The sequence below is a fragment of the Ziziphus jujuba genome, chromosome 10 (genome assembly GCF_031755915.1).
Source record: "Ziziphus jujuba cultivar Dongzao chromosome 10, ASM3175591v1".
NCBI lineage: Eukaryota > Viridiplantae > Streptophyta > Magnoliopsida > Rosales > Rhamnaceae > Ziziphus > Ziziphus jujuba.
This window is the reverse complement of record NC_083388.1, coordinates 1,517,678-1,529,612: the sequence shown is the minus strand read 5'-3', so window position 1 is coordinate 1,529,612 and position 11,935 is coordinate 1,517,678. Positions and strand designations below refer to the sequence as shown.

At 36.3% G+C, this 11,935-nt stretch overlaps 3 protein-coding genes across 3 annotated transcripts; all 3 read left to right on the top strand.

Annotated features, from left to right (window-relative positions):
• The first annotated feature begins 30 nt into the window (after nt 1-30).
• Nucleotides 31-2,368, top strand: LOC107410355 (GDSL esterase/lipase At1g71250). Its single transcript, XM_016017769.4, has 3 exons — nt 31-553; nt 1,252-1,884; nt 2,029-2,368. Exons 1-3 carry the CDS (start codon nt 247-249, stop codon nt 2,286-2,288), a joined length of 1,200 nt encoding a protein of 399 aa, XP_015873255.3. The 5' UTR covers nt 31-246; the 3' UTR covers nt 2,289-2,368.
• A 383-nt stretch (nt 2,369-2,751) lies between these two features.
• Nucleotides 2,752-4,321, top strand: LOC107410339 (geranylgeranyl diphosphate reductase, chloroplastic-like). The gene has a single exon (XM_025071286.3). The coding sequence runs from the start codon at nt 2,939-2,941 to the stop codon at nt 4,250-4,252; it is 1,314 nt and encodes a 437-aa protein (XP_024927054.3). The 5' UTR covers nt 2,752-2,938; the 3' UTR covers nt 4,253-4,321.
• A 1,584-nt stretch (nt 4,322-5,905) lies between these two features.
• LOC107410383 (probable apyrase 6) lies at nt 5,906-11,273 on the top strand. Its single transcript, XM_016017810.4, has 8 exons — nt 5,906-6,823; nt 7,361-7,473; nt 7,991-8,098; nt 8,607-8,661; nt 9,086-9,247; nt 9,660-9,757; nt 10,440-10,636; nt 10,919-11,273. The coding sequence occupies exons 1-8, from the start codon at nt 6,199-6,201 to the stop codon at nt 11,187-11,189; spliced, it is 1,629 nt and encodes a 542-aa protein (XP_015873296.2). The 5' UTR covers nt 5,906-6,198; the 3' UTR covers nt 11,190-11,273.
• The last annotated feature ends 662 nt before the right edge of the window (nt 11,274-11,935 follow it).

Below are 11,935 nucleotides of genomic sequence, written 5' to 3'. Positions count from 1 at the left end.
GAGCTAATTGCAATTAAATAACACTTTGGCCTCTCGTTTTATCTCGTGTTTCTACCTCCATAATCCAACATTATAAAGCTAGTCTCCATAACTCCCAACTTTTATAACAAACGCTCTAAATGCTCTCCGATCAAGAAACAGTGAAAAGCTCACTTCCATTCCATTCAAGAAAAAACAAAGCAAACAAACAGAGAGTAAAGACTCAGAGACTTGAAGCAGAGGAAGAATCACATAAAAGCTAAGAAGATGAGGAATATGGCTAAAGAAAACCCCGGTTCCAATCCAAAGAAGTTGGAGAGCTTGATTCCAAGAAATGAGTTCGTAGTTGTTCATCTTCTGGTGGTTTTGCTAATGGGTTTTATGAGTGTATCTCAAGGGAGATTCATAGTCACACCCACAATGCAAAGAGGTCGAGATGTTCCTGCAATGTATGTCTTGGGGGATTCTTCTGTTGATTGCGGCGATAATACCCTCTTCTACCCTCTTCTTCATCGTAATCTGTCCTTATATCCTTGTAATGGCTCAGATTCGAGTCTTCTTCCCCATCTTCTCGGTATTATTCTCTTTGTTTCTCTCTTTTCCGTGAATGAGTTTTATGGAATCCTCTGCTTCTTGCTATGTTTTATTGGTTTCTTATGTTTTTGATTTTGTATATTTGTATGCGTTTGTCTTTCCATGTTCATGGAAGTCCGAATTTGTTTGCTTTCGTTCGTTGTCTCTTGTGGAAATTGCAAACCCATTATTATGTTGAACCGAAATATGAACATAGATATAATTCGGAACCCAGAATATGCATTTTTATACAGAATGGCCAAAGTTCATTTACGTTGTCTATTTGTTTATGTATATCTGATCCAAAGAATTCACAGTTCTTTCTTCTTTCTTGATTTGATTATATGCATACATCTTTCTTTCTTTTTTATTTTTTATTTTTTTAAGCTTGACTTCTTGTCTGTTTCATGGACTTGATGTTTTTGACCTTTATTTCTTATGGTAATTGCGAGCCAATTACTCTGCATCTGACCCAAAAACATGCATTAATACATAGATTGGCCATAACACTATTGGAAGAAATGCTCAACTACAGTAAAAAATGTTTTCCATATGCAGATTGGTCAAACTATAGTATACTTGTTTATGTAAATCTGACCCCAAAAATATGCAATTTTCACTGAAAAACCCATATTTGAGATTAAATGTAAGCTGGGTTTAAGCTTTCTAGTGCTAATTTTTATTATTCTGTGCTAACAGCTGAAAAGATGGGTTTGCCAAATATACCACCATTCTACAGTCAAAACGGATCCATTGAAGAACTACTAAGAGGCATCAACTTTGGCTCAGCAGAAGCAACAATCATGAACCCCAGCAGCCAGAACTATCAGTCTCTTAATCAGCAGCTCCGTCAAGTGTTCGAGACGATAGAGCTTTTGTACTTGCAGCTTAGCCAGCGAAGTGTCATCCAGTTTATCAGATCCTCTATCTTCTACCTCTCATTTGGCAAAGATGATTACATTGACCTCTTCCTCCGCAACTCTTCCGGTGCATTGCTCGAGTACAGCAGCCAAGAATTTGCCAACATTCTGGCAACCCAAATGGTTCATGTTATAAGGAACCTTTATAACTTGAATGCGAGGAAGATCATCTGTATGGGGATTTTGCCTCTGGGATGCACTCCCCGGATGTTGTCGTTGGTTTCAGACTCGAATAATTCCACAAATGGTGGAAGGAAATGTGTGGAGAAGATCAACAAGCTGGTTTTGGAGTACAATGCAATGCTGAATGAACAGATTGTAGAGCTCAATGCGGAGCTGCCTGATGCCCATATAGTCTTCTGTGATGTCTATCAAGGAATAAGGGAGATCATAACCTATCCAGAGACCTATGGTATAAATCCTTTTCACTGCTTCTCTTTGTTTTTTTTTTTTTTTTTTTTTTTCCTTAGGATTTTGAGTCTCAACCAAGGAGTTTCAATCTTTCACTACTTTAGTGTTTGATGTTGCTGATCATTTAAGTATTGAAAAATTGCAGGATTTGAGGATGTGAATAGTGCATGCTGTGGGCTTGGACCGTACGGGGCAACAATTGGGTGTCTATCAATGGAAATGGCATGCAACGAAGCTTCATCCCATGTGTGGTGGGATTTATACAACCCAACAAAAGCAGTCAATTCCTTGCTAGCTGATTCTGCATGGTTTGGCCAACCTTTCTCTGGTATTTGCCGTCCTTTCACCATCCATGAATTGGCCGCTGCTTCAGTCTCTTTACCATCCCATAATCACCTGAATTGAAAATGAGTTTTTTTATTTTTATTTTTTTCTTTGGTTCATAGTTACTATAGAGAGTTCAATCAAAGTTAGAATTCCTTGTACATAACAATTTGTTTTGTATTGAAAATATAGGCTATGCAACTAGTTGATGTAATTCTAATAGATTTCCTCATATACCAAGTTTCTTTTTAAGTCCATAGCGAATTTACTTGCAGCTTGATTGATTTAGACACTACTTGTCTATTATTGCCTTTGAATGATGAACAATACAGAAAGAGTCCACAGCATATAACAGCTCACACAGACTTAGCTTTAGTTTCCACCATTTATGAACCAGATTGATCATTTAGCATTGCATTCCCTTTGTGGGTAATCACTAAATCCATCTTCATCTTCAACACAAGCATTATACGCCGTTGACAACATACTCAGTTCAATCAAATAATAGACTAAAATGTAACACTACAAAGGTAAAGCCACTGGCAACACTTTTTTCATCTTTTGCCTAAAATAATAATAATAATATTATTATAATATGATAAATATTCTCAACGTTTTAAATATTCATCAAAACAGCAAAAAACCCACATTTCATTTTCTTGATTCTTCTCCTTAATTAATCTAATAAACACTCCAAAAACCTTCACTCCATATCTCTGAAAACCCTAGTAATGGCCGCACTCTCCTTCCTCTCACTTCCTCTCCCCTCCAAAACCAGCATAGCTGCCTCTTACTCATCCAACCCTCCCCTCCCCGGCCGCAAGCTCCGTGCTGCCGTTATCGGAGGAGGTCCGGCGGGATCTTCCGCCGCCGAAGCCCTAGCTTCCGGCGGCGTCGAGACCTTTCTCTTCGAGCGGAGCCCCTCAAATGCGAAGCCCTGCGGCGGAGCCATCCCGCTATGCATGCTCGCCGAGTTCCAGATCCCCAATCACCTCATCGACCGCCATGTCACCCGCATGAAGATCTTCTCGCCCTCTAATCTCGCCGTCGATTTCGGCAAGACGCTCCTGCCGCACGAGTTCATCGCCATGCTCCGCCGCGAAGTCCTCGATTCCTTCCTCCGATCGCGAGCCGAATCGAGCGGCGCCGAGCTCATCTCCGGCCTCGTCACGGACCTGAAGGTCCCAACCATAACTGGCGCGCCGTACGTCGTGGATTACGTGGTCGGAGGCTCGCGGCGCGAGCTAGCCGTGGACGTGGTGGTCGGCGCGGACGGAGCCAACAGCCGAGTCGCGAAGTCGATCAGAGCCGGAGATTACACGTGTGCTATTGCGTTTCAGGAGAGGATCAGATTGCCGGACGAGAAAATGAAGTACTACGAGAATCTAGCTGAGATGTACATTGGAAACGACGTGTCGCCCGATTTTTACGGGTGGGTTTTCCCAAAGTGCGACCACGTGGCGGTCGGCACGGGAACGGTGCGTGCCAAGCAGGAAATCAAAGTGTACCAGAGGGGGATCAGAGAGAGGGTGAAACCGAAAATCAACGGTGGAAAAGTGATCAAAGTGGAGGCCCACCCAATACCCGAACATCCGCGTCCTGTACGGATTCGAGGACGCGTGGCACTCGTGGGTGACGCGGCTGGTTACGTGACGAAATGTTCGGGGGAGGGAATATACTTCGCGGCGAAATCAGGTAGGATGTGTGGGGAAGCGATAGTAAGAGCGTCGGATGGAGGGGAGAGAATGGTCGACGAACGTGATTTGAAGAGGGAGTATTTGAAAGAGTGGGATGCGAAGTATGTGAGTACGTTTAGGTTTTTGGATTTGTTGCAGAAGGTGTTTTATGGTAGCAATGCAGCGCGGGAGGCACTAGTGGAGTTGTGTGGGGATGAGTACGTGCAGCGAATGACATTCGAGAGCTATTTGTATAAGAAATTGGCTGATGGGAATAGGTGGGAAGATGCTAAAATGTTGGTGAATTCAATTGGGAGTTTGATGAGGTGTAAGATTATTGGGGAAAAGATGGAGGCTTTAACTTTGTAGTAAATGGAAGCTTTGTTTTTTCTTTTTTTCCCGAATTTTATGAAGTCTAAAACTTAGTGAAGTTTCTGCAATAACTTTTAGCAATTCTCAAATATCTAGTTGTATATCTCTATTATCATCATCGCAAATATTTAGTGCATGAAGCTTGGCATTTTCTCATCCAAGTTAATTACACTTCAAAACAACATTTTCATCATTACAAATTGTATTTCGCAAAGATAACAAAATGAATCTTTGTTGTTGCATTTTTGATCATAAATCTCTATTGATTTCAAATGTTCAGGATGAGAGAACCTTTTTTTTTTTTTCAAGATCAAAATATCCTTCAAGAACGATCAAACTGTTTTTTTCCCCCTCAAATTACCTCTATCAACAACTTTGATTGATCTGTGTATTTATTTATTTATTTTTATCATAGATCACAAATATATATGTTATCGTAAGTAACATGTATTTTTATTGAAAAAAAAATACATCTATAGGCACATGTGGCTAAAGTAAATGTAAATAAAAATTTGTATTAGAATGCCACTCATTTCAATTGAATTCTATTCATATTATCTAGTTCTTTTTTCCCTTTTTAGAGCATAGAATACTAGTTCTGGATCTTTCAGAACCTTTCATTGAATAGGAAACAAGAACTCACTCAATAAATCCAAAATAAAAATCAAAACGTCCAAGTCGTTTCCCAAACATTGATAATTTGTAAATTGAACCAAAATAAGATACAATTAAAGGCCTCCCATCCAATACACTTTTACTTTTGGGAGTTAAAGTTAACATAATATTATTTAATCATAGAGGCTATAGTTGAAATGTGAAAAATATGAGGGATTAAAATTGATTTAAGTCAAATCTGAAAAAGTCTTATTAAAAAAAAAAAAAAAAACGTAGTAAAAAAAATAAAAGTAGATGAAATTTTTATCACATGTCAAAATCCAATGAAATATAACAACAAAAGGTGAAAAAAATATTAAATAATGAAAATAATTGTGGTTGTGGATTATTGGTTATGGGTTATGTTTTTCACAAACCAAAAGAAAAAGAAAAAAAGCCAATAATAAACTGTTACTTTTATTGTATACCACAAATTTGGTTAATAATATTGATATCTGTAAAATTGCCAATGTGTATATTGGCCTCCACAGTGCCTGTATAGAGTTAACATTATATATATAGTCTCAGTCGAAACCTCATGCATCGTTTGGTTGAAATTAAGAATTGCAATTGAGTTGAGGGCCTTTAATTTAATTTGAAGCATGAAATATAAATTCTAAAGCAAAATATGTATTCATAAATTTAAGTATAAATTAAATTTGACGTTCCAATATTCCCATGGGAAGGGGACACTCACCAATACTGCATGACTGTAAATGGGTTTGGTTTGGTTTGGTTTGGTTTGCTTACTTGTGTCCATAAGTAAAGTGAAGATTTAAAATTTTAAATCACTAATGTGTATACGTATATATATATATATATATATATATTTGTAAAACAAAAAAAATCACTAATATATATAGATAATTTTTTTTTCTTTTCTGAGACATATATATAGATTATTTGCTACACTATTTAATACGCCTACCACCATTTAGTGCAATTTATTTCAATGTAATAATATATAAATATAAGTAAAAGAGCCCTCCAAAATCTGGAGCCGAGCCGGCTATGCTTTTCGAGAAAAAAAAAAAAAAAAAACTTTTAATGTCTCTCTTTTTCTCAATGAAAAAACAAAAGAAGATGTCTCTTTTGGGTTTTTAGACACCACCACCGAATAGTTTTGCGTTGACAAAGCTTTGAAGTCCATCAATGGCGAATCCAAACCCCTTCTTCTTCTTCCTCGTAACCCGAGCGATTGAATCCCATTTACAGAAATCTCATCTCAACAATACCCGTCAGTGAGATTGTTATTCCAATGGTGGGTTAATTGAATTAATTTATCAAAAATGGACTTATCCAACTTTCAAATCCAATCCAGAGCTTCCACTGCCCACTTCCCACTCCACCGAACCCAACTCCACCCTCGCATGCACTCCTTCTCTCCCACCTCCCAAAACCCCAAATCTTCTTCATCTTCTTCTTCTTCCAAATGCCTCATCATCTTCACCTCCTTCCTCACCATCCCTTTCCTCTTCTACCTTGTTGCCACAGCTCGCAGAGTCCACCAATCCCCTCGCTACGCCCAACCCATCACCGCCCACGCGCTCTTCGGCGTCGTCATCAATGCTGGGCCCACCGGATCTCGGATCAGCGTCTTCGAGCTTCTGGGTGAGTCTCGGATCCCGTTTCTCGACGGAACGGCCCCATCGAGCTCCATGAAGGTTCAACCCGGGTTGTCCGGGTTTGGCGATGATCCGGAGAGCGCGAGTGGGTCGATTGCGGAGTTGGTTGTGTTTGCGAAGCGGAGGGTACCGAAGAAGGATTGGAGGAACACCAAGGTGCAGCTGATGGCTGATGCGGAGCTTGAAGGTCTGGGTTTGGAGGTGACGGATAAGATATTGGAGTCTTGCAGGCACGTCTTGAGATCTTCGGGTTTTTTGTTCGAGGACGAATGGGCTAGGGTGATTCAAGGTAGAATATTTATGTTGTTTTTGTTTTTAGTTTGGAGTTGATGCGGTAAGTTTCAGAGATATAGAAGTGTTATAATTTAGTGTTTATGTCTTTCTGACATGGTTCTTGTGATTGGAAAAAAATGAATGTCGGAAAAAAATGAATGATTATTAAGGAAGCTTTATTTGGGTTTTGTAAAATATTGTATGTGGATTCTATTTAAATAGAAGATTTGATTGATTGCTAAGCTAGATGTAGTTCAGAAAACAAAAATGTAGGAATGTATTGTGTTTATTACTTATTTTATGGCAAATGATTTTCTACTGCCTCGATATCTGGTCATTTTAACTTTCATTCCCAGTTTTACTCCTTATGATGATCTTGTTTACTTGTAGCATATATATGTTCTTATTTTTAGATAAGCAATTGTATGACGCAAAGAATCATGAAACTTGGTTACCGTATTTATGTCAATATTGATTTTTGTTTCGTGGCTGTCCAAAGGTAGAAGCCTATTTTGCTAATGTCTGTGATTGACACATTAAAATCGTGATGCAGGGGAAGAAAAAGGTGTTTATACTTGGGTGGCTGCGAACTATGCTCTTGGCATGTTGGGGGGTGATCCTCTAGAAACAACTGGGATTGTTGAACTTGGTGGGACGTCTTTGCAGGTTCTTCCATCAACCAATTGTCTAAAATTTCATTTTTTTTTTTTTCTTTTTGATGCATAAAATTTCAATTTTCAACATACATTCTAGCGCTTGCATGCACACATATGTAGTTAATATGGATATATGCCATTTGTATGTGATATTTAGGATACTTTTTAACTTTTACATATTGATACTTTGTTTCTTGGGCATCTTTTGACATCCTTATGATATTTTAGTTTTGCTCAAACACTTGCAAATAGGCCTATCTATTTACAGGAAAAGATTTCCAAGCGCAATGGTATTAACATAACAAGGAATTTACGCTGAACAGTTATTCCTTATTACTTTTTATGTCTCTTCGGCACGGCTCGGTATATACTATTTTAGATGTTCTGTGTTATTTCCATTTATTGAGAAGGTCTAAATGGCACAATAATGTGTTAACAATGTCTTGTGTGTCATTATATTTATCAGCATAAAATTCTTTATGTGCTGAACTGATATTTGACCATTAACAAATATTTGCACTTTGCAGGTTACATTTGCTGCAAAAGAAAAACTAGAAGTGCAATCTTCACAAGTCATCCAATTGTTTGGAGTTGATTACAATCTCTTTAGTAAAAACTTTCCACAATATGGCCAGGTGTTTCCATGTAAATTCTCTTTTATAAAGACCCTTTATTATTAGACTGTTGGTATGCTTCCCTCAGTTCTGTAACACACACCAACTATCTATTTTCATTTGTTTTAAAAGGTAAAACTAGAATCTTCCATAGTTGTACACATACACAGATTACTATGCATATTGATTCATAGATTATGCAGATACGTGATGAATAGTATATCTCATTAGAAATTAGGTTAGTGATTGGGCTCTTTACGGAATGAGTTTATATTCTTCATGATCGAAGTGCACTTATTTTATCCCATTTAAAGTACTCATGCTGTTTTTTTTGCCATTGACTTAATTCTATAAGTTATAGGTTGGTACTTTTTCTTAAAATAAATATGTAGAAATATATAAATATATAAATAAATAAATATATAAATATTGGTGAACAGACTATACATTGTTTTTTACATTTGACATGTTTTAATGATACAGTTGAACCTCCTATGCTAACCACCAGTACTGTGAATTTCTTGAACAGGATGCAGGTTGGGAGTCAATATATGAGCTTCACAATAGTGGAGAGTTAATATCTTGTATGCATTAAATTTACCTTTCTCTATTATGATACCATGTAATTAAAGTTAATTTCTCTGCTCTGCAAAAACTAAACCGTACATTTGAAAACTTATTGCTATCTTACTTGTTTATAGGAGGTGGACTTAGAATGGTAATAAGCTGTTTTTGTAATTTTTACAACTTCCATTGACAGTTTTAACTACCATAGGCATTAGTATTAAATTTTCGAAACAGAGGTTTGGTTTATTTAATTGAAAATAGAAGGAATAAGAGTGCAGTTATTCCTAATGAAAAAGGGTTTATCATAAAGAAGGAATAAGAGTGCAATTATTCCTAATGAAAAAGGGTTTATCATGAAGTATATCATACATTTCAGTTTTTAGAAATTATCATGATAGTATATCCAGGTGTAAAGATGTCCACACTTGTTCTGTTATGCAGTTTCAAACACTAGGGAGAAAATTGTTGGCAATCCTTGCGTTCCTAGAGGATACAAGCTGCCAGAAAATGCCAGTGATTCTGCAAAACTTCTAGTGTCCCATGCAGTTGGAAACTTTTCTGCATGTAGAACTGAAGCTTTGGCACATGTACAGAGACAACAAGGTACCATATTATTCTACTTAATATCATTAGTTTGAGCATTTCTTGGTTGCAATATAATTTGGTTGTGATTTTATCTGTCTTCCCATATCACAATATATTTGTGTGTGTGTGTGTGATAAATATCACTCTTCCCAAAAGCTTAGGTTTCTAGGGAGAAGACCCAACTATGTATGTCTAGCTAAGAAGTGGATATGAGGCAGTTAACGATATTTATTATGTTGGCACTTCACATACGTGTTAATGTTCTCTCATTTTTGTTTTTGCTCTTCTTCTTTTTCTTTATTTTTCTGAACATTCTTCTTTATATATTTTGTGCTGGAAGGATATCTGTTTTATGCGTTGAGTACTAGTTGTTGGTTTTTGAGATTAGGTAGGTCACTGATATTCATAATTCTTTAATCCTTACATGCAGGTAAATGCATGCATGCGCCTTGCAAAATTGTCTCATCCTTTCCTTTTGAGTTAGGAGGAGAGCCAGTTACTACGAATAACTTATTATTTACTTCTGAGGTATGTAGGCATTACAAGGTCCAGGTTACTGAATATAAACTTGTCAAAATATTGATATTGTGTATTATATATTTCCTGATTGTGTACTTGGTGAGCGAATATCATGTTTTAATGTGGATTTGTACCATGAAATCCCATGAGAAGTTTGACAAAATCTTGTTAAGGCTTTAACAAGCAATATCCTACATTTGTTGATTTCTGACCTTTACACTGTCTGCCACTTGGAAAATGATATTTTAAAGTTGACCTTTTTTGGCCCTTATCAATAGAAGCTTCATGTTATGCCTCATATTAAATGGAATTTATGGATCCATAAATTGAGTTAGGATACAGTGCTTTATATATTTGTGTATAAAGTAGTTTTGACATGTCTATAGCCGTAGAAGTTCAAACTGAAAGGTTGTCAATGTTCAATATGTATAAAATTGAGTAATTATGAATTTGTTCATTCCATATGTTAAATTTCCACAGTTGAGTAGTTTATTGGTGTGGTTCAAATTGTTTTTCAAATGGCTGTTACTTGCAGTTCAACCATATTTGAATTCCCCAGTCATATTATTTATGCTTTTATCTCTTTCACAAATTACTGTGTTTTGGAAAATGTCAGCTGTCTGCATTATTTCTTTATTCTTTTCTATTTAGTAATGAAACAATTTTGAATCTTTTATTCAATCTAGCACAGATTTTTGGGTTGGTTCCTATGATTTCTTTAATCGAATTGGAGGCGGCTGGTAAACATTATTGTGAAGATGATTGGTTCACACTAAAAAGTCAACATCATAGCGTTGATGATCTAGATTTGTTGAAATATTGTTTCTCTTCTGCATATATGGCGGCACTATTGCATGACAGTCTTAAAATCCCACTGGACAAGAGAAGGTATGCTATCCTCGCAAGGAATGTAGGCAGTTGTTTTGGTATTCTTTATGCATGTGCACATTCAACTTTCATCTTTGGTAGCAAGGCTAAAATTTTATTCTGGCAAGAAATTTTGCTGTAGCATATTCAACTAATTTCTTGGGAACGTAAACGTATGCTTAGCTATTGAATGAAATGAAATACGGTTTACTTGCAATCTAGCCTAAAAGGCTGTTTCAATTTGCATCCCATACGAAGATTTCTTTTGTACGTATATTCAGTTATAAAGACTTTGCTTTGCAGTGTTGGATTCACAAACCACACCGGAAACATTCCTATCGATTGGACTTTCGGAGCATTCATTGTTGAAAGCACGCGGGCTCCCCTCGAATGGGAACCTGATAACATGGGCGAGATTGTTGGAAATGATTCAGTGACATACTTCTTATTGTTTGCATTTCTTTTAATAGCTGTATTTGCTGCATTTTTTGTACTGCAATGGAGGAAACCAAGGTTAAAGACCATATATGATTTAGAGAAAGGGAGCTATATTGTTACACGTGTACCTAGGTGACTATACTTGGCATCCCTATTTATTCGACATCCTCTGTTTCTTTATATGGTTTTTACCTTTTTCATTTAAAAAACTATTTGTATATCTAGCCCCTTTTTTTTTTTTTTTTTTTTTTTTTTCATGTTTATGCAATTGGTCAGAAAAAATTTAGTAGAGCAGTATAGAAACTTTTAGCTTGTCTCTAGCATAAATACATAGGAGGTTAATTCCAAATACAAAATTGTGAAAAATGAAAGGAAATGCAGAACTAAAGGGGTGAAGTGAAAATAGAAAAACTCAGAAAGTCTCCTAAATGAATAAGATGTTATTGATCATCTTGGATCGGATTTCATGCGTGTTTGCCTGCATATTCTTTTAGAAGCACCTTCTTTTTTGCATCGGCTCTACCTTTTATACTTTTAAATGAAAATGTTTATGTTAGTTCATTTTGTTTTTGAAAAACTTTTATGTTAAAAATCATTTTGTTTTTAAAAAACTATTTTTAATATTATATCCGAGTTAAGATGTTTATTATAATGACAAAAGAAAATATTTATCAAAATGAGTTGGCTATAAAATAGCTTTCAGTTTTTGAGTTTCGTGAGAAACTCGATTATCATTCGAAGTAAAAATATTGATTACGGATGGATATCCAAGCTGTAAGATAATATAAAAAAATTAAAAACCAAAAACCAAAAACCAAAAACAGAGACGTTACGTATAAACCAGTGGAAGTTCCATTGATACCCAAGTTTTTGCTTGATCCA

Excerpts from the sequence above, each read along its gene's own strand:
- LOC107410355 (XM_016017769.4), top strand. The coding sequence starts at position 247 with ATGAGGAATATGGCTAAAGAAAACCCCGGTTCCAATCCAAAGAAGTTG. Across the intron at positions 554-1,251 it reads TCTTCTTCCCCATCTTCTCG|CTGAAAAGATGGGTTTGCCA; the intron begins GTATTATTCTCT and ends CTGTGCTAACAG. Across the intron at positions 1,885-2,028 it reads AACCTATCCAGAGACCTATG|GATTTGAGGATGTGAATAGT; the intron begins GTATAAATCCTT and ends GAAAAATTGCAG.
- LOC107410339 (XM_025071286.3), top strand. The coding sequence starts at position 2,939 with ATGGCCGCACTCTCCTTCCTCTCACTTCCTCTCCCCTCCAAAACCAGC.
- LOC107410383 (XM_016017810.4), top strand. The coding sequence starts at position 6,199 with ATGGACTTATCCAACTTTCAAATCCAATCCAGAGCTTCCACTGCCCAC. Across the intron at positions 6,824-7,360 it reads ATGGGCTAGGGTGATTCAAG|GGGAAGAAAAAGGTGTTTAT; the intron begins GTAGAATATTTA and ends ATCGTGATGCAG. Across the intron at positions 7,474-7,990 it reads TTGGTGGGACGTCTTTGCAG|GTTACATTTGCTGCAAAAGA; the intron begins GTTCTTCCATCA and ends TGCACTTTGCAG.